Source organism: Carassius carassius, chromosome 40 (assembly GCF_963082965.1).
Source record: "Carassius carassius chromosome 40, fCarCar2.1, whole genome shotgun sequence".
In the NCBI taxonomy this organism is placed as follows: Eukaryota; Metazoa; Chordata; class Actinopteri; order Cypriniformes; family Cyprinidae; genus Carassius; species Carassius carassius.
This window is the reverse complement of record NC_081794.1, coordinates 26,395,440-26,417,053: the sequence shown is the minus strand read 5'-3', so window position 1 is coordinate 26,417,053 and position 21,614 is coordinate 26,395,440. Positions and strand designations below refer to the sequence as shown.

The 21,614-nt window shown below is 38.7% G+C and overlaps 1 protein-coding gene across 21 annotated transcripts in view; it reads right to left on the bottom strand.

The window, feature by feature from the left end:
• Positions 1 to 1,560: 1,560 nt before the first annotated feature.
• ebf3a (EBF transcription factor 3a) overlaps positions 1,561 to 21,614 on the bottom strand; it is a 94,716-nt gene continuing 74,662 nt past the window's right edge. For 4 of the 21 annotated variants that reach the window (XM_059532789.1, XM_059532790.1, XM_059532793.1 and 1 more), the window contains exons 11-17: positions 13,342 to 13,430; positions 8,672 to 8,737; positions 7,776 to 7,941; positions 7,237 to 7,305; positions 6,735 to 6,935; positions 5,954 to 6,151; positions 1,561 to 4,322 (exon numbers count right to left, since the gene is read on the bottom strand). In XM_059532789.1, coding sequence (XP_059388772.1) covers positions 4,291 to 4,322; positions 5,954 to 6,151; positions 6,735 to 6,935; positions 7,237 to 7,305; positions 7,776 to 7,941; positions 8,672 to 8,737; positions 13,342 to 13,430 — 821 coding nt within the window. In that variant the 3' untranslated portion in view covers positions 1,561 to 4,290. The remainder of the gene's footprint in view (positions 4,323 to 5,953; positions 6,152 to 6,734; positions 6,936 to 7,236; positions 7,306 to 7,775; positions 7,942 to 8,671; positions 8,738 to 13,341; positions 13,431 to 21,614) is intronic. The other 17 variants (XM_059532803.1, XM_059532810.1, XM_059532811.1 and 14 more) reach the window with 9 other exon arrangements.

The following is a 21,614-nucleotide window of genomic DNA, read 5'->3' as shown; positions in this document are numbered from 1 at the left end:
AAGATGCCAGTATTCTATAAATTATTGTATTTATGAATATTAGCCAAGTTGTAGAATGTTTAATATTCCTAAGTAATTAAAATGATAAAAGAGGCGAAGTTGGCAAAAGAAATCAAAACTTACACTATTTAATTTCTTAATGCATGTTCCTTATTGTGAATGATTCATCAAAACACATTCTTTGAAATGAAACAGTTTGAGCGTCTGAGAAACTCATCCAACCATCTGACCACTTTTTACATTTCCTGACAGATAAAATATCCCTATTCATCACTTGTAAACATTTAGGATTATTGAAGTCAATGGAGTCATGAGCATGTTGACTTTTCATAGAGAATTGAACCAATATTATCTTTTTTACCATTTTGGTGACCGTTTGCACAAAAGCTTCCAAAACGTGTTGAAAAAGGCCTTACTTGACTGTTAAATCCAGGGTGTTTAAAAGGAACCATGAATCCCAGCGCTAGCTGCTGAAGGTATCAGATCTGACTGAGCTCCTTTAGCTTGTAATTGCTCAACTTACATTTCAAACACTGGGCTCAACGAGGCATCCAGTTGAATCAGTTATGGAGCAGCTTCCTGATGAGACAGAGACAGGGAAGCTCAATTCTACAGTCAGCTCACTAATGACCTTCAACAAGGTTAGCACTGCACTGTCCTCTGCGTTCACCCTCCGCGAGCACTACGTCTAATGATGCATGCATGACTGACAAACCCCATGTGGTTCTGCAGGTTGTAATTCACATCATGTGTTGATAAAGAGGTGCACCTACTCCACTAATGATGTCTTGTTAAATGTTGATGGAACTGAGACTTTTTCCACATTGCAGTTGTCACAAGTCTGCCGTCTGGATGAATCGCAGAGAAATATCTCACGGCTTCCTATCGAGCGAGGCCAAAACAGCACACATGGAGTGTCCGGCACGAAATGGCAGTTGTTCTTCAGGGATCAATGCGTTGACCAGGAGGGCCTCCCTCCCCTGGAGACTGTCATTTCTTCTAGGAATTCACAGAAGTGGAAGATGAAAGCCTCGTGTCATCAGCTCACCCAAAAAACACCCGGCTGTAAGATTCTCAGCCAATGCCACATCAAGGCCAAGGCCAGAGAAAGAAACAGGGCCACTATCTTAGCAGGCTCTGCTTCATAACTGCGGCGATTTATACTAATCAAATGTGACAGTGCTCCAGGTTGACTTTTATTCTTGTTAATTGTTGGCATTTTTTGTCTATATCCTTGACTTGACATTTATAATCAGATAATCAAATGTCTGTATCATTTTTCCCCCAGTTAACATATTGTATTTAAGCAGTAAGGTATGAGAGGCTGCACTTAAGTCTGTTGTTATTTTGTTAGGTACAAAATTTGTTTTTTATATTTTTAATGTTGCTTCACCAGGCAGTTTCATGAAGTATATAAATATATATTAATATATATATATATATATATATATATATTTTTTTTTTTTTTTTTTTTTTTTTTGTGCCCTGTTTAAAAAATAATAATGCATGGCTGTTTTTAGAGCGAGAAAAGACAAAAATAAGATTGCAGGGAGAAATTAGTCACAGACAAGAAATACTTTAATTAAATATTATGTAAAATGAACAACTTTGTACAATAAAATGTAGAAATATGGCCATAAATCAACTCAAATAAAACCATACATGAGCCAGAGAAAAATGGCATTTGTTCTTACAGAGCTCGTGTTTCTTGAAATCTTCCAAGTATGGGTACTTAATTAGACTAAAAGACAAAACCAGATTGCAGAAATGATGAAATCCACAAATGCACTTCACGTGACCTTGAGTTTTTCTTACTTTCAGGTTGACCTCACCGGCTCCTCCACTTGGCCAAGCTTTGTCGAGCCATCACAAAGCAAATACATTGTACATTCATCATTTCTTTGCTTCTACAGCTGCCTTTGCTTCCTGCAGCTAAAGGAAACTTGTGTGCCGATTGCCAAGAGGAAACATCCGCTTTTGGATTGAAACAGAAAGAGAAGCACACTGCTGAACATTACAACATTTACAAAGCCCGAAGTGCAAAGAAAAAGAGGTCAAAATGAAAGCCTCAGATAGGAAAAGGATAGGAAACCAAAAAAAAAAAAAAATCATTGTCTCATTAGCGGATTTTGGCACGACTTGGAAAATCAATATCATTGAGAGAGAAAAGTGTAAGGTGATATGATTCAGTTATGCTACGGTGTCATGAGTTACTTACAAAATGACATTTACAATATAGAACATCTTCATCTTTGTTGTCCATATATGATACAAAACGTAATTTTCTTTTGTTTTCATTCCCTTTGAATGCTGTTTTACTTGAGGGAATAGGGAAAAATTAATGTTAAAAAAGACAAAATAGTCCAAAAAGATGAGGGTCACAATAATTATTTTTTTTATTTTAGTAAAAAATGTTTGTGCTTTTTACACCATTGATCTGAATGGAATAATGAGATTCACTGTGGTGTACGTTTGTCATTAAAACAGCAGAAAGGTTTCTCTCAGAAGATTCACTGGAAAGCCTTTGACAGAGCTTTTTTCTGACATATTTTAATAAACATTAGTAACTGATGTATATTTCCAAAGCAGATATTTTTTCTGTCCTTTTTTTTTTCTCTCTTGATCCCTGTAAACATGGTTCAGTTATGTGGCAAAGTCATGGTGGCAGGTAAAAATGACTTTTTACATTCTACAAAAACAAAATTTACAACCACAATTGGATTTTTCCCCCTGGGGCGGCTTGACATGCACTTTATCTACTAATATTATTACAGCCAGGTGACACAAACAATTTATTTGACTATACAACAAACAGTTTTCTTTCAAAAAAGAACTTTTTTGATAACTTAAAAATTAATATAAAAATAAACAATGGATTTGACTGCTCCTCTAATTAACAAATAAACAAACAAACAAATGAAAATGGACGGAAGGTCTGTTGGCATAAAAAAAAGTCTGAGTTACATATGAAATGCACGGACGATACAATATATCGGTAGAAAACATTGAATGTAGGTGATGATTCTTGGCTAAACCTTCATCGTAATTTCAACAATGAAAAACAATACAAGTTCGATCAAAGAAAATGATGGAAAGCAATATACAAAATTTCAAAGATAAATACAATATTTATAATCGATATGTTACAAAAAAAATCCCTTAGTGACCGCAAGTGTTTGTGTGAAAGTGTTGCAATGTATAAGATAATTTTACTCCTAACTGTAGGAATAAAACTCTTTACTAAATATTTAAGTGATTCTGGAAAATTCAAGACAAGTGTATAAATATTTAGCTACAACTTTGGCAAAATCACAAAAGTCTACAATTGTATAACCACATACAAAACACATTAGGGAGTAAGGAGCTAGAGGTATAAGGACAACTTTCTGGTACAAGAAACAGACTTCACAGTAGCCTAAGAATGCAATAGTATACAGTGCTAGCAAAAAGTTGAAAAACATTGCAGATCACACTCGCTTTACAGGAAGCTTTAGCAGTGGAAATATTTTCCTCTTTTTGTTTTTTTTATTTTTTTTTTATTTTTTTTACCAACAGACAGTAGCGCTTCATCTCTGTTAGTGTGCTTGTTGAAGGCAAGAGAAGTATTTTTGCAATACCAAAGTTACAACTTCTACCTACAATAAGTTACAAAGTTCATTTCCGCTGAACGAACTGAACGATAAGATCACCATTCCCGGTTGCTCCCACCGTTTCTTCTTCCTTGCCTTTCTTTTATGATTTATAAATCATATATCTTATATTATTTCCAGTTTATTGGCTCTGTATATATTGGCCCCCTTTTTATTACCACAATCAAAATAAAAAAAGCAAAATGAGAAACAAAAAATAATAATAAAAAAGGAAAATGAATTCACATTATGAAGATGTGCAGCGGCAGCACATCGGTGAAAGAGACATTCTTACAGATTTTTTTTTATCAGTGTTTTCATCAAATGGCATATCCACAATGTTTCTTCCCACACATTGCAAGAACTAGACATAGCCAAGATTAAACCAGAAATGTTTATACAAAATAGGTACGTTTTGTTCTTTTTTCCCCTTCGAGATCGTGAAAATATGATAAGAGATTCAGTCAATAAACTGTGAAGTCGCTTGCATGTCAATTTCGAATAAACTCTTTGAAACAAAGTGTCTTTTTCCTCTGAATAACAGAATTAGCTGCTGATTAACTTCATGATAAATGACGACTTCGAGGAGGATCCTCCGCATAACATACTATGCTTCGTCCCAGTACGGAGACGGCTGCTTTACAAGGGAAGGGAGTGCAATTTACATGGGTGGGACCACCAGTCCGGACATAGCTGCAAGAGAAAGAGAAACAATTTTAGCACAGGAGGTCCCAGGACGCCACACGAAAGACAAAAAAGAACACAGAAGTAAGTATGTCACTCGCATTTCACAAAATACTCGACTCGAAAGGCGCTGGGGATGTTTGTAAAATGGACGGGGGGAGGGTTGGGAGTGATTGAGTGAAATGTGCTTCACCAACAAGACGTGCTGGAAGGACTTCACTTTTTGAAAGAGGAGCTTTCTGACATTTTGAGGAGAAAGCATCCTGGCTCCCACATGTGTGATATTTCTCTTAGCGTTTTGTTAATGGCAAACAGTGGGCCAGACTCCCAGGAGAGGGTCCCTGCTGACAGCCGAGAAACAACATGGTCACTTCTGCTAACGTCACGTAGACCCGTGGTCTCCCCTCCTCAGTCAGCAACCAGACACCCCTCGGCTTTTCCCAAATTGAAATCTTCGCCTTGCTCCCCCCTGCCATTACCGGAGCCGAGTGGATGGTGGAAAACCATTTGCATTCTTCTGTCAGCCTGTATTTATCCCCCCAAGTCTCTCTTTATCGTGACATCTAAAGAAGGCCGGACTAGGTCGTTGCATGCCCACCCCAATGTGGAGATTGATTCACTCACTCATTCCCACAATTAGGTGTATAGTGAAGTGCCAGGGGAGGGCAAACTGGAGGAAAGCTCTTTTGCCACTTTCAACTTATTTGTAGAGTCATGCTTGGAGTGTTTTTAAGTTTGCCAAGGCATCTGATGTTGTGGCATTCCTCATTAATTTCTGCAAACCACATATTAATAAGTAGATGCATGTAGCAGCATGAACTTTAATTTCTCAGTTCATTAGGTCTAACATTATTAATCTCGCTTGCACACGCTATGGCTAAAACATGTTTTCAAAGCAAACAACTGGGCCTTGACGAAGAGCAAATACTAGCGCACTAAACATCCAGAGAGAGTCTTTAATTTGCCGAATGATGCCGCCCTGCCGAGAATACAGTGAGCTCCTTCCCTCTCGCTCTTACTTCTTATAATCACATTCAACCTGGGTTATAATCACTTCTTCTGCTGTTAAGTTCCTCTCTGGCGATGTTATCTGACGTCGGATGAACGAGCATGGCTAGGAGTAAACATTTCTGGCCTTTCGGTTCCATTGTTTCTGCTACTATTGTAGGAAACATAAATTTTTAACTCGAGGACAAGGGGGCTGCGTATCGCAAATATAAAGAGAATATGGAGACAAATGTCGAGATCAGTTTGAATGCAAAAGAGCTGGTGCGAGATTTTGCGAGATGTTACCGAATTACAGCGCTCCCAGCCACTTGAGTACGAAACCTCACGAGACACTTAACTTTGCTCAATCATTAATGAAAGATAAATAAATCAATAAACACACCCATACATGCACATGCATTCTACATGCCCGCATGCATAATGCGTTCTTGCACTTATCCAACCACTCATCCATCCATCCATCCATCCGCCCATCCACGCGCAAATGCATAATTGATGCGGGCGGGAGGCCATGTTCGTTAAGCGGCAGCGGGGATGGTGGATGGGTGGCGTCTGGGTACCAGAGTGCAATAATGCGACCCCACAGGTGAGGCAACTGCGGGGCGTTCTAAAAGCAGGGAGTCGGCTCTCACCTTGAAGTCCATTGCCATTTGCACTGGTGCAAGAAGGAGGTGGAGATGCTTGGGGCCTGACAACTGGAGCAAAGGCGCTTTTTTGTTTCACTGCAGAGATGACATTGGCAGGTGAGAATGAGAAAATGCCGTGTGTACTGCTACAGTTTGAAGAGAGGCTGACCGAAGAGGCTGCCATGGTAGGGCTCGACGGAACTACTGCAACAAAGCAGACATAGTCACCACTCAGAGAGAGTTCACTTCTTACAGACGAAGAGTTAGAGAGCCTGGCCTCGCCTCTTTTTCAAATCATATTCATGGAATGAAAACAAATCAGGGAGAAATGATCATGAGGATATGGGGGGAATTTGGGTTGCGGGTCTTTTTTTTGGGGGGGGGACCAAAACAAACGAGCAAATCATCAGGTAAATGGAGTTGGAATGGCATATGAGATGTCCTGCCTTGGCCACTTTCTGGATAATAGGCATTCTTATCGACTCTGACTGGGTCATTTTGCCGAAAACATTTGTTTTGTTTTTTAGAGATTTTGGATGCTGTTTTGGTGGCCTGCTTTATAATTTCAATTGCTGTTGCTTTTTCAATCGGCTGCTTTGATTGGTCGGATTCGCTAAATGTCTCGGTTGTTCAGCCTCCAGAGTCACCCCTCCTTTTATCCAGTAGCACACATTCCCAAAAGGTAACAAAACAAACCAACAAACAACCAACAGAACAACAACAGAGGAGTGTCAAAAGGAAAGGGAAACACAGGTGGGGGACAGAGAAAGCGGGGGCTCGTCATTACCTTGATACTTACTGCCGTAGGGAGAGTTTGCCGAGGAGCCGTTCAAGAAGCCCGGTGAGCTGGGCACACCCAGGTTGGGCATTCCTGCATTGCCATAACCGTTCATGCTGTTGCTGACGGTGTTGTAGTTGGACTGCTGAGGGGTGCTGCTGGGCACGTAACCGCGAGGTGACACACTGCTCGTGTTGCGACTGTAGCCAACTGCAGATGGAAAGACATCGGTAAAAATCTGCCACAGTGTTTGGAATCTATATAATTCTTGAAGTAGGTGGCATCATCAGTTTCAAAGATTATTTTTAGACTACTTATTAGCACATAGGTATATATATATATATATATATAAAATGTAAATAAATTAAACAATTCTTTGAAAACAGTTCCTACAGTCTACCTAATCCCCCCACCCTGTACGGTTTGCACAGTAATGCATTTTACTTGGGTTTCATGAGTATGGCCCAATGTGTTAACGTGGCCGGTCCACACAGTTGTGAGTTAAATTCACCTCCATGTATGTAAGGAGGATATTCAGCGTCCCAGCATGTATTCCAGTGTGATTTTTCCCTGTCCTGACCTGAGTGGAGGCAACAATGGAACAGGTGTAAACCTATTATCAGTACACTTGCTAAATGCAGTGTGTGAGATAGTGCTGCATGTTCTGGCAGGCTGGCAGCGGAGAGATGGGGACAGGGTCAGGCACCTCCTGGGATCTATGCTATACACAGCCAGGAAAGATAAAGCTGCAGCCGGCCTGTGCCATGATTCATGCTGCTAGCAGCTCGCTAATGTTTGCTAATCTTTAATAGTTGCAAGCATTTTTCTAGAAATGTGAATATATCTCATTTTGATATTCGCAGATGAACAACTAAAGTGGTTAGCAGGTTCTCTTTCCTGGCTATGCTGGTTAGGCTGTCTGGAGGGGCTTTGGTGGTTATCTCTTAGACTGACAAGCCTCCAGTTTGCCCAGTAAACCACTTTAGTCTAGTTTAAGCTTTTAACTTCAGGGTTCATTGTAATCTGCATGCTAATTTTCATGCCACATACCTTGTGAGGTTTCTGAGACATTGACAGCGAGCTGACCGCCGAAAGAGTTGACTCCCATCATTCCACCATGGGAGGCTGTGTTGGCAAGGGATGGGATCTGGTTGTGGTTACGTGGGACACTGTACAGAGCCTCTGCAATATCTGCGGCCCTCTTCAGGATGATCTCCTACCACACAGAAACAGAGAATAGAGAGTTATCAGTTTGTTCTTACAAGAACTTGAGGCCAGAGATCTGAACTCAGTAGGCGTCATTTCTAAAACACTTATGTGTAAATGTATGTAAAACATTTATATATAAAAAAAAAAAAAAAAAAATATATATATATATATATATATATATATATGACATTAGATATAAAACCATATATTTACTGTATATATAAATTGCATTTTTACTAGACACAAATGCACATACACACATATACATATGGATTTTCTGTCTGTAGGTAAACAAATGACAGGACGTTTGAATTTGTCCCGCTGTATTTGGATTGTAGTGTATTCACCTCTGTGCTACTCGACTGGGGGAAAATAATGTAATGGATAATTTCTTCTGAATATGTATTAGACCTCTCAACCATAGCTGGACCGCTTGGTAGAATATATTCCGAATTGCATCTTTTAGGGCCAAGTTCAAAGTTATCTTCCCATTTAAATAAGCCTGTATATGGCTGTGTGCATGTGTTTTGAGTGATTAACTCAAAAACTTTGCACCAAGAGCCATAGCCAGGAATTAAATTGCGAAATAGCAGAAGAAGAAAAAAAAAGTTACAGTACAAAGGCTCCCAGCTAGCATTGAAACATACAGGAATGTAGCAAAGTGAGACGAATCCTGATTTAATTGCATCCACCGTGCAAAGGAAAAGAAAAGGTGCTTCATTAGCTTGAGTTTGTACCTGGTTGTTGTGTGGCATCCCGTACAGCGCTTCCACAAGGTCAGCGGCTCTCTTTAGCAACACCTCCTGCAATATACACCCAGAATGCAACATAATCAGTCATAAAGCATATAAACACCATCAGCCAGTACATTGACAATAAGTGTGTATGTGGGCCAGGGTAAATTTTAAGCTCTTTATCTCTGGTTGGGAAAAAATACACAAGCTGACGAGCGTAAATAAAAAAAAAACGTTTTTAACTATATATTATCAAATGCATTCTTTTATTTCTTAGTCAAATTTCATTTGACTTAGTTAGACTAGTGAAGTGGTGTGTAACTTAAGCTAAATGAGTCAACATAAGGACTTGCGTTTCAACGACGTGGCCTTGTGGGTTTTAAACAAACAAACACTAGCACACCACACCGAGTCAAACACAGACGCTGCGTTCGCCTGCTAATTCCACGCACTTTAGCTCAGAGGAACAATGACTCATTTTCCATATCTTAATTAAACCAGCAGAGTCCTCAAAGACAACATCTCACCCCTAATTCATGCCCCAAATTTGCAGAAGAGTTCAATGCCCATTCCTCTTTCTTCAGGATAATAAAGTGAATTAGCTTGGGTTAATCTAGTTCTTTCATAATGACATTAGGAAATTTTTCAATTAACCCTCTTTCTCTGGCTGTTGTAAAGGACTTCATAAATGACTTCCTCTCCAGAGCGGGCTGAGAGGCTGTGCCCTGGGACACGGACACTGGGAACTCTTGCGTATCCCCGTCTGCAAGCTTTCCCCCGACTTATAACACAACAAAGATTAGCCTGCCGCTTATTTTCCCTTCAATATTCAATATTCACACCTAAGCTGCCAACGAGGTGCGTGTAGCAGGGACTCCAAAGTGTTTTGCACAGGTTGCTGCCTATTTTCTTCTTCCAAGAGCTAATTTTGGGGAGTTTACATTATATTGTAATCGCATTTTAGCACGTCTTGATCTTGCTGACTTGCTGTTTATCAATTTTGCAGGTCGCGTTTGAGTGTAAGCACATTCACAGCGTTGTCCTTGCGGGTGCGAAGTGCGGAGCGCCTTCATCATGGCTCGTTGGCCATTTCATTCCCATGCACAAGCCCCACGTTGGATCCATATTTATCAAGATTAAACACAGGCCCGTGCGTTTTATAGAGACGCACTCCAAACCAGAGCCTAACCAGATGATGGCATTTACCTCTGAAATTGGGGGCTGTGTTTCATGTTGCATGCATCTAGTTTGCATACAAATAAAGAATTACACTTGTCATTCAGCAGGTAGTGTCAATGAAAGGCCCAGCTGTCCTAGTCCAGCTCGCGGCTCTCTCTAAGCAAGATTAAGTGTTTTTCTGAGCCGCAAATAATTACTTATCATCTCAGTCGTCATATCACAAGACGTCTTACATGCCTCCCAATTTCACCCGACGATTATCGCAATTAACATCACCGAAACCTCGCCCCGGCCGACACCTACTTGAACTTCTCATCCATATGGCAGTGGAGAGGAGGAGGCGGCGTAAGGATAGTTTAAGAAAACAACGCATACCCTCAACTCTAATCTGTCCTTTGCCATGAGGTGCGTTTCCTAATGAACCAGGTTTAGCAGCGCACACTGAAGTGGGAGTCTATGTGTGGTGAACACATCGGCCAATCGGCGGAGGAGGCTGTGAATGAGTTTGTTTTGTTCCAGCAAGCCCCTCTCATCCTCGCCGCCTCATGCTGAGAATATGATTAGCGGTGAGCGGTGTTCGAAAAGCATTTCCATGTAAATTTCAGAGTGGCGGCGTTAAGTATAATTGACTCCTCTTTTTTTTCCTCATCGACACGAGATTCCAGGTTAGACAGGGAACTATTTAAGCCCAAAATGATCCCAGGGCTTGTTTCGTGACAAATGACAGGGCTTATTATTACAAGAGCTCATTGTTCCACCGGTGGACGAGAATCATTTAAATGGAAACTTGTTATTATCACTCTTGAATATCGTGAGTGGTATATATCACCACTGTTAAAGAAGCCAAGTGAGGTGAGGGGCTGGAGGTGCTAATGTCATTATAAAAGTGTAAAGCAATTATTCTGTTAGTTCTTGCCTGAGGTGATGAATACATTGAGAAGTGTGGGACGATACGTGTAGCTACCTTGCAAAAGCCAAGAGAGAGAAGATGAATTTTAATGCATGGGTAATTGCTCAACATGAATGCATTTCTAATATTTTTTCTTGGATATTAGATTGAACGGGAAGCGGAATAGATTGGTGTTTGCAAGTTGAAACAGGACGCAAAGAGGCTAATGGAACTGATGAATGTAAGACTACGGCTGACAGGTTACCACTATATGATTCGCAATAAAGATTATTTGATGACACGTAAGTGAATGTATGGAGCCTGATCAGATTTTCATTCCAGTGTTTGTCTCAGCCTTATATCCAGACAAATGAATGACACTGATTTCAAACAAGGACTTAAAAGAAAGAGGATTGGAAGGTCCCTTTAGCAATCTCCTGCCTCATCACATGAGTGACTTCACATATTGCTTTTTACTCTCTCTTGCAGTCTTCGTATATAAACGTGTTCATTGGATGCCCCTCCCCTTGGATCGAGCAACGAATTTTGATTTGATCTAAAATTAGGGAGGTAAACTGCAATTCTGGGCAGCTCGTAGTAAGAACATGATAGGGATTTATAAAGTATTGGTACTATAAAAATTAAAACAATTGAGAAATTCTTCGATACAAGCAGTTGCATGTATCAAAGCAATACATGCACGCCATAGTGGCTTTCTGTCCAGCTAAGATCCCCCATCAGACCTTGTGCGTTGTAGATCCCTAACTGAAAGGAATGAAGGAAAATAAATAAAAAATCCAGGAATCGATATCAGGGGCGTATTATCAACTCTACAGGCGAGCATGAGTGTGACGGCTTTACCTTCTTGCTAACACACTGTGTACATCCCTCCCCCCGAAACCTCTTATTACGGCGGTCTGTCTCCCGCCTGTAACAACTAATGCAGCCGCTCCTCCCAGACGCTCTGCCTCTCATTGAGAATATGTGTAAGGGTCAATTGCTGCTTTGCGTGGAGCTGGCTGTGACCCTCGAACGCGATAGAGGTGCAGACGGCTGGGGTAACTATGATGAATCACTTGGCACTTTCATTTACATGCTGCTGAACTCACATTTGGGTCCATTAGAAGCCAAAATCAAATATTTATGTTGTTTATTGGAACTGCTCTGGTGTGATGGCCCTGTGCTGAGGGTTTACCTGAATTTGAGATGAGTGAAATTGCATGCACACTTGAGTAATGAAAAAAAGCCATTTCCATTTATTTTTTTGTTATTGATGCTGCTGTGTTTTTCTTCTTATAATATAATATACTAATAATAATAATAACGATAAAAGTATTAAGAAAAATGAGACATGTAATCACATGCATTAAAAAAATGCCATATCAGTCACTTTTTTGTTGTTGTTATTGTTGCTGTTGTATCTTCTTCTTTTGATATGATAAAATATTAAAATAAATTTACATGTGTATAAATTGCATATATATATATATATATATATATATATATATATATATATATATATATATATATATATATATATACAATTTTTTATTTTATTTTTTTTTTTTTTTCAGCTTCAGAAATGCTCAAGCAGAATGGCTTTGAATTTTTTTTTTTTTTTGGATAATGGATAGTTTGAAGCATTTACTGGAATGAGATTTCTTGTCCAGATATTGGCCTCCACCGAGACAGAGAGCCAAGTGTAATTGAAACACATCATGTAGCGCAGGGCAGAGTCTTATGGCTTCTTAGTTTGGTGCATGTCCGTGGGACGCTAGCTCTGAGACAACGCCATTCCAGAGCTGTTCAACGGAAGTTAATGATAGCTGCTGTTCCCATGCTGTGCTTTAATAGATATTTGTATGATATCTGTTATTAGCCCTCTGTGGTGGTCAGCTCTCGCCGAGCACCCACGAACATGGTACAAAATAATCTCTTAACATATTATTAAGAAAAGCCCTCGGCGCCGTGCAGCTCTCAGATGGGAAATTAGCACGTTTTCTATTAGCTGGGCACAAGTCATAGACCTATCAAAAAAAAAAAAAATAGGAAATAGAAAAGGTCCAGCAGGCATGCTTTGTCTTTCATGTCACACATCAAAACAACAGACCTGTTATACGTGTCAACCACATGGGAACTGCAAGCAAACTGCATGGTTTGTGGAATTTAAGAGGGGGGAAAAATAAATAAATGAAGCTAAAAAGCCCAGAGAGAGGGCTTGCCCATATTAACGTTCGCAAAACTCATTTATTAACCTGCTAAGACAAGGACTTTTAATGGAAAGCTCTGTAAACAAAAGATTAAACTGGATCTAGCTTTGGAAAATGAAAGGAAAACAAGACCAAAATAATCACACATCTGAAAAAGGCCTCTGCTTAGATTAAAATCGCCACTGCCTACTGGGGTGGAAAAATACTTAATTGAACCATTTCGATGTGCCGAAAGTTTGCACGATTCAGACAGAATCCAAACACGCCGGATTGCATAGTGATGACTTGCCAAAAGCAATTGCATGCTCTTGCTCATCTAGCCAGTGAATTGTTTCCCGTTTTGACATTTCTATGATAAATATCTTTTTCACACACACACACACAGAAACACTAACCTTGGGCAACCTCTCCGGATCACCTGGATGTCTGGGAATGACCTTCTGCAGTCTCTGGAAGCCGTAGTCAATAGTTGGTTCGTTCAAAGCTAAACCGCAAAACAAGAAAACACCATCAGTTAGCATCCAGCACAGGCAAAACAAATGAACAGATTTGTGTTTTCATCATAAATGTTATTACATTCGCTCTTGAGAATGTATGCACCCATCATGCATTTTATTCCAGAGCATTTGAATAAAAGGTAATAATGTGCTGTGCAATACTTCGTCAGAGCCACATCTATCACCTCTCCTATTTGGAAGAAACGAGGCCTATAATTGATCAGATAAATTTGAAGGAGTTAGTGGATACATTCAAACGGGTGCGCTCATATAAACCCACACATACACACGCTCGATTGCGACTGTCAACCCTGTGAAGTCTGCATCAGTCCTGCTTCCTGAAGCACCCTCTGGATTTATGGGCAACGGGCGATGATGACATATGTCTGGCTATTGCACCCCTTCAGATTTATCCCTCTTTCTCGCACTCTCTCCACTATCGTGCGTTAAAGCAAAGCAGGCAGGAGAAACACTTCATCTTATGGAGCTTTAATAATCTGTGAATGGTTGACTACAAACTGATGTAGGGCGCTATCATTTCACAGCTGTGCCGGGGCTAGCCTCATGAAATTGCTGGCCACAAATAGTAATTAATCTTTTCTTTCACACTCACATATGCCGCACACACACATGTTCCCTCCCTCTCAAATTGGAATTTTGAGTATGAAGTGCTCCGGTTATAAATCAGACAGAGCTGCTCCGTATACAAGTGCATGAATCATAATCTCAACTTCTTGCTACTGTGTTTAACAAGCTTTAGAAAAGCGCATGGAGGTCTATTATGGTTCCACTAGACTTTAAGCATGGGAAATTATTTTAAACAAATATCAAATGTGTCGCATTTTAGGGTTCTTTTTTGCATAATATAATTGTAAATGAGTAGTGTGTAGCATTTACCCATGCAAAAACTCAAAACACAATGCTGTGATTGTTACGATGATTGTCAAGGTGTTGTGATGAAGCAGGTTTTTAAAGCTGACATGGAATTTTCTGAAAATGTCTAAATTCATGTTATGGATCTTATTGTGAACAATTTGTGCATATATATATATCTTTTTATTTTTTTTAATTTTTTTATCAAAATGACAAAACTGGACCAAATGAGGGGGTACAACATTAAATATGTGACTTAATGTAGACATATGATATATGACTTAATGTATCCTCTTCCATAACATAAAATTGACCATGAATGTGTGTAATTTCTGTCACTAACATCGACAAACAGAAATGCACAAATGATAGTGTGACTGATTTCAAACAGGTTTCCTAAACACTAATCTGCCGTTTGCCAGACATACAGATAGCCCCACCCCCAAATGCATATCATTGGCTAAGCCAATGTGGCTATATTAAAATGAACATAAAAAATATACAGAAGAAAAGGAGAAAAGATCACAAGAGGAAAGCAAGCAGAACATCAGCATAAAAATATTATCAGACATGAATGTAGATGTCGTTGTCAGTAATGAGACCATACGAATCAATGTGCTTTTCCTTTTGAGAGATCAAGTCTGTCTGTTCCCCTTAGTCAGCATGCGGTTCGCCGCTGAACTCTGACGGAAACGGGGAGAAACACGAGAAAGAACTAAAGCAGAGAATGAGATATGACAGCCTGAGAGGAGAAGATGAGCATATTAGACAGGAACTTCCTGGAAATAATTGGGTGACTTTATGATGAAGTGCTACAATTACATCTAAGTGTAGTAGGGGGCGGCAATCCAATCAATCTGATCTGATCAATATCAAGACAGCGCTTGTGTTTTGGCGCACACATACGCGTGTCATCGTGTGACAGCGGTGATACTATTTGACATGCCATCTTGCATGGCTGAAGACAAAGTAGCGTGCAGGAATCTGAAGTAAGATGTCGGCTTGTTAATAAAGCATTGATCGGGCATATTGATTTTACATGACATGGCTTTCACAAGGATGTAGCTCTCTCACGCACACCTTCACCACCCCCTTTCCTTCTCCTCTTGCCTGTTGTTCCTAGATGGACACCCTCCACCTCTCCGAGATGTAAATGTTTGTATTACAGCACTTCATTATTCCTGAATTTGCCCATATGAGAGTGTCCATCATTTTTATTTTTTTTTTATGTCTGCCGCCTGTAACTACACAAATGGATCATGCACTTTGACACTAGCCCTTCAGGATGTGTATTTGCCCTGGGACACACAATAAAAGTACCCTGTGACATTAAATATGGCCCAAAAGCGGGCAGATTTACAGCCGTTCTGATGCCACTTTCGAACAATGCAGCCCCGAGCAGCAACATGTTGTTATGCTCTGACTTTGACGCTTTGCTGATGAAGGAATGTGTGCGGTTTGATAAATGTATCGGAACAGTGGGCGCTAAACGCTCTTCAGTTATTGATCTGATGCTAATGCAGTAAAAGAGGTCAGTGAGACCTTCATTAGCGCAAGACAGTCCCTCACCTCTGAGATCCTCCACCTCAAACATGCCAGGAATTATTAACTACTGCAGGGTGAAAAACACACTGATTTACTATGCAAACCACAATTTATTGTAACATACCATAGCATAACTGCAACAGCACTGATTTTAGCCATAGCATTTGTCATAAAAAAATAAAATAATTAAACGGTAATCATGGTTTTTAGCAAAACACTATAAGATATCTATCTATCTATCTATCTATCTATCTATCTATCTATCTATATATATATATATATATATTTGATTGACAATAAATAGCAATAAATAAATAAATAAACAGACAGTATGTGTCAATCATAGTATACAATGAACTTGACTTAAGCAAATTAGTTATGAAAAATAATTAAATAAATATATAGTACAAATTGTAAATAGTTTCTTGCAAAATACCATAACATAACACAAACAAATATAATATTAGCCATTAAATTTGTAATAAAAATAATAAATTAATAAATAAATAAATAAATACATGAATAAATACATTTTTCAAAAGAAATTAAATGGTAATTATATTTTAGCAAAATAGCATAGCTACAATAACTATTTATAAAAATAAATAAATAAAGTCAGTAATAAAATGCCTATAAATCATAGTTTCTACCAAAGTAGCATAACTAAAATATAAATGTTTAATATTAGCCATTAAATGAGTCATGATAAACGAACATTTTAATTAATTGACTAATTACATCAAATGTAATATTTTCTTTTACCCAGTGGCAACCACATCTACATTTTGCATGATTTTTGTGTGGTTACTTACTGATCCAAGTAATAAATGTCCACCCTGAAAATATTCTGATCTCTAGATATAGCTCAAAGTAAATTTATTGGATTTTTTTTTTCCACCAATTGTATCACCCAACAAGTCAAAACCAAAAGCTGGATCACTTTGTGTAAAGTACTACAAGATTTAATGTCATTCATGTCTGTAGCACAAAGGGTGCACCTAAGCCCCATTTCAAACATCACTAATAATTCTAGTAGCCATGATATTTTTGTGGAAAATATGGTTACCATGCTAAAAAAAAAAAAAAAAAAAAAAAAAAATTATAAGGGGAGTACTGTTGTGATTCTGAACGCATAAAATTGATAAAAATGACAGAGAAGTGAATGGAAGAAGAAACAGATGTGGTTTTGGTGTGTGGTGGTGGGGGGGGGGGCATTAGTGCTACTGGGCCAGCTGGGAAACATGGAGAACAGATTGAGCAATAACAGTTTAAATCCAGACAGATTCCTGCAAGCATCTCGCTTCTCCTTCACTCTCATGTCGTTGTACTATACAACTCTTTTTCTCTTTCACAACCTACACACTCTATCTTCCAGCCTAGGCCTGAGGCTAAGCCCCTCCCACTGGCCTTTGTGCCAACCCCCCCAGCCCCGGGCTCAGCCAATCAATAGCACTTTCCTGTTTTAGAACTGGGTAATTATGAGGTGGGGAGAGTAGGTGACCTTTCACCTGTTCCGCATTACTTTGCTGATATTAAGATAAATTGCTCGATTTTGGGTAAACATATGCTGCAATTCAGGCTGTCAGCGCCGGTTTGCTCAGGGATAATTTGTATTGATCTCTCCGTTTCTTCCCAATTTTGCTTACTGACCTCATGGATAATGAGAGAGAGAGAGAGTGTAAGTGCTGGATATGGCCATAGTCACTGCTGCTTTTCAGCGCATATGTGTGTGAGTATCTGGAAGCCTGGCGTATGTCAGTGGCAGAGTGTTTTGCTTACGTCTTCATTTGTCATCCATTTTCTGTTTGTTTGTTCTATCCATCCGGAATGGAAAGAGGGGGGCCGAACACCATTTAGCACTCAAGCATAACTGAGCACGTTAAATCAAATCAGGCTCACGTCTCGTACGGGACCGTTTTGAATTATGGAGCTGCTCGTATAAAAAGCAAATGTGCTTGCTAATGAGCTAGCATGCTTTTTTGGGGCCGCCTCGCCTTTGCAGAACGAGTGGAGTGAATGAACAGAAGGGTTTGCATTTGATGGATGACAAATCTAAAGCTCCTTGGGCTGGTCATCATGTTTAGTTGTTTTTTTTCACCCCTCATTTGTAAAAGAGAATGTTAAGCACAATCTGCCAGGGACTTAACATAAAACAGCCTCTGATTTTATGTCCAGAGAGAGTCTGTGTGTGTCTGCATGTCGCCTGCTCGTGTGCGTGTCTCCGTATATTTCAAGATTGAGTGTTTTGACCTTGTTCTCGCAGACTGTATATATTGTCATTCTTCAAAGCTGACACGCTAGAGTGCGGCAGACACTAAACTGTGACATGTTTTTATTTAGCAATAAGAGAAGTGTCCCATAGTAACATCACTGGGAAGTGACACAATCGCAGTCTATCACAATAAAATGCAGCTGCGTGGATTCACAAAGTTACAAGATGACGAAAACATACTAAATATACAGTGAAAAACACGAAAAATCCCATAATGTTGTTTCATACTTGTAAATGAAAGATGAAAAAAAGTAAGTTCTTTGAATTTCCATCCATTGTAATTCATCCTTAACATGTATATTCTACAAATTTCTGCATTCAATTCTGTTCAAATTCTTTTCAATTAGTTAAAAGAAAAATAATAATCTGTGCTTGCATTCCAGACGTCCATTACATCCCATGATGATGATAAGTGTGTATCTTTGGCTCTGATAATGAATGGCTTTCTGGCTGTTGCTCTCTATTACTTTGTCTAATTATCCTTAACTGCTGGGAGCTTATCTCCGCCCCACCTCCAACATCAAGAACCACTTTTCTACTTTTTTTTTTTTTTTTTTTCTTGTACAAACACAAATCAGAAAGGGGAAATGCAAGAGATTTTAAAACGGGGAGAGTTCTAGAATAGTGCTGCCCTGCCCATCTCTGGATTGCCAAAAAGTTTCTTAACGGAACAGAGAATGTCTGACTGTTGTCAACACGCGCTGTGAAAACAAAAACATAGAAAGGAAATGTCTTTTAACACGGATTGCCCATTGTTCCACAGCTGAGCAACAGAGACATGCAAGAAATAGAAAGGAAAAAAAATGAAAGAGGAAAGATTCAAAGGCCAAAGAGAGTTTTTGAGTTTAATGCAGCATAATAAAAACAGGAAAACATTCATTTGTTACAGCACAGCTGCTGGATTTCACTCTAAATGAGGTCAATTTTCACTGCAATTATGATCATCTTCCTGCAACTGCCCAACCAAGAGATGTAGTAATAATTCAGTTACTTTTCTTTAGTGAAAACAGACCACCTTCATAATTAGAATTTCTTTGAACAGACCTGAAATATAATTTGAGATATCTATCTATCTATCTATCTATCTATCTATCTATCTATCTATCTATCTATCTATCTATCTATCTATCTATCTATCTATCTATCTATCTCTCTCTCTCTCTCTCTCTATCTATCTATCTATCTATCTATCTATCTATCTATACAAACAAACACACACACGCACACATTTAATTACATAGAAAATATGTGTATATAATATAAAATGTTACATGCATTATATATAAATCTGATGTCTATCTCACACATATACATATATATATATATATATATATATATATATATATATATAGTGAAAAATATTAAATATTTTAAAAATAATACTATTTATAAACTTAAACTGGTATACAGTGTATAAAACATTTTATTAAAAATACTAATGGTAGGTGACTAAATAAAGTGTGCTAGACCATGTGGTTTCTTCATGCCTAAACCAAAAGGTTAAAAGACCTTAAAAAAAGTGTGGTTTTCGGAGAACATAGCTAGCCGGAGCTCTTCGACGTGGCTCTAACTTCTTCATTTTATTGCCAGCTGTCTCTGAGGAAGCTATTTCATCTCCGAGAAATTCAGATACTCCGGAAATTAAAATTTAAAAGATCTGCGGCGTTAAAAAAAAAAAAGACAGTGTGGGAGAGAAAAAAAATCAATGGAGGCAGATCAATGCTCATAGAAATTTCATGAACTTTGAACCGATACAGGCATGATGATGAGTAAGAGAGAGAGAGCAGGCCGCTCGAGCCACCGATAAAGTGTCGACAGGACAAGAGAAGCCCACTCTCACGATCTAGGCCGTTCATATTTTATTTCCCTGACAGAAATTACATTTCAAGTCTATTTCTGTAACAAGGAAGGTTAAAAAAGACCCCCGCCCCTTCCATTTCTCTTTTCCTCCTCCTTTTGTCAGCATTCTCCATCCGTGTGACTCACCTCCGGCAGATCTGACTCAAACTCAATGCTTTAACGGCTCGCCGATATCAAATCGGAATTGGGTTCCAATAGCAGACGCAAATTAATATTGTAAATTGAAGATCAATACATGGATGTAACGGGGGTGGGGGTCGAAGGGTGCTAAATTATTGCTGCATTTCGTCTTCGTTCAAGATGAGTTGTGTTTTCGTTTGCAGGTCAATACTTTGTGGCTTCTCTCATTAATCTATAAATATATTTGATGATGAATATGGCCCACGGGTTAGGCCCGGGTCAGAGGGCTGCAAACAGGAAGATGTTTTGAAACGAGAGTGCACCCCATCCATCAGAACAAGTGCTGGCCACTGGAGCATGACTAATTTCTCTGACTTAGTGAGGACAAACCTATTTAAAGCTGCCTGAGGTAAAAAAATGGACCAAGCCAAAATAGCAACCAGCAGGGCCAATTATACCCAAATCACCCCAGTGCAACTCTCTTTAAGGAGAGAGGGTTCATTCGACCCTTCCAGCACATGCAGAGGTTGACTGAATCTTTTTTGGACCGCTGCTTATTATAGAGTTGTAGGTTGTCACAATATTGCGTTAAGATATCACCACAATCCCCAATGGTGTGGCATTGCTCACAATAATGGCGCGCTCCTCTCTGAAGTAATAATATTTCTCAAAGAACTGTCTGAGAAGAAAAATTCTCATCTGCTGAGAAGGACTCAGTTCTTGGTTCTAGTTATTAGTGAGCAGTTCCCCAGTACACTCGTATCATTAGACAAGAGCGCAATAGTGAGTATCCATCTGTTTTTTTTCTCTCATTCATTTCTCCATAGACATTTCAGTTAAAAAAGCAGAAAACATCATTTCAGAATTATATTTTTATATTTTTTTTTTTATATATATATGTAATAGAAAATGATAATTGTATCTTCTAAACGGTTTTATAAAATAAAATAAAATAAAACTATTCCAATTAAATTAAGGAGTGTGAATTCTTATCTCAAGAAGTTAGAATTTTTCTTCTTTGGCTTCAGGATCTTTGATTCAGATATCAAAATGGATTCTTTCTAGTACCAAATCTTTGATGTAAATGTGAATCTGAATCAAAGATTTTTAAGTCTTATGAAGTGATTATGATTTTACATTACTAACAATAACCATATTTTTCTTTTCAAAATATATTTAGTGCATCTATCCATCTTTTAAACTTTAAGGTTTTTAAAGCTTTCAAATAAGGTGTTTTCAAGTCAACAATGTCTTGACAAACGTTGTTTTGCTATACCAGAATTTCTTTGATTTTCAAATTCTTCTTCCAATCCAAATGTAGTAATTGAATTAAAGAATTCTCGATTCAATTCCGAACGGCACACCATGCTGCTGCTAAAAGTAAATGTAACAACAATTGCTCAATGCTGAAAATGAATGCTTCTTTTCTAAGTGTGGAGTGCAGCTTATTGTACTCAATGTAGTGAACATGATGGAGTAGGAGAGGAAAACAACTCCTGGA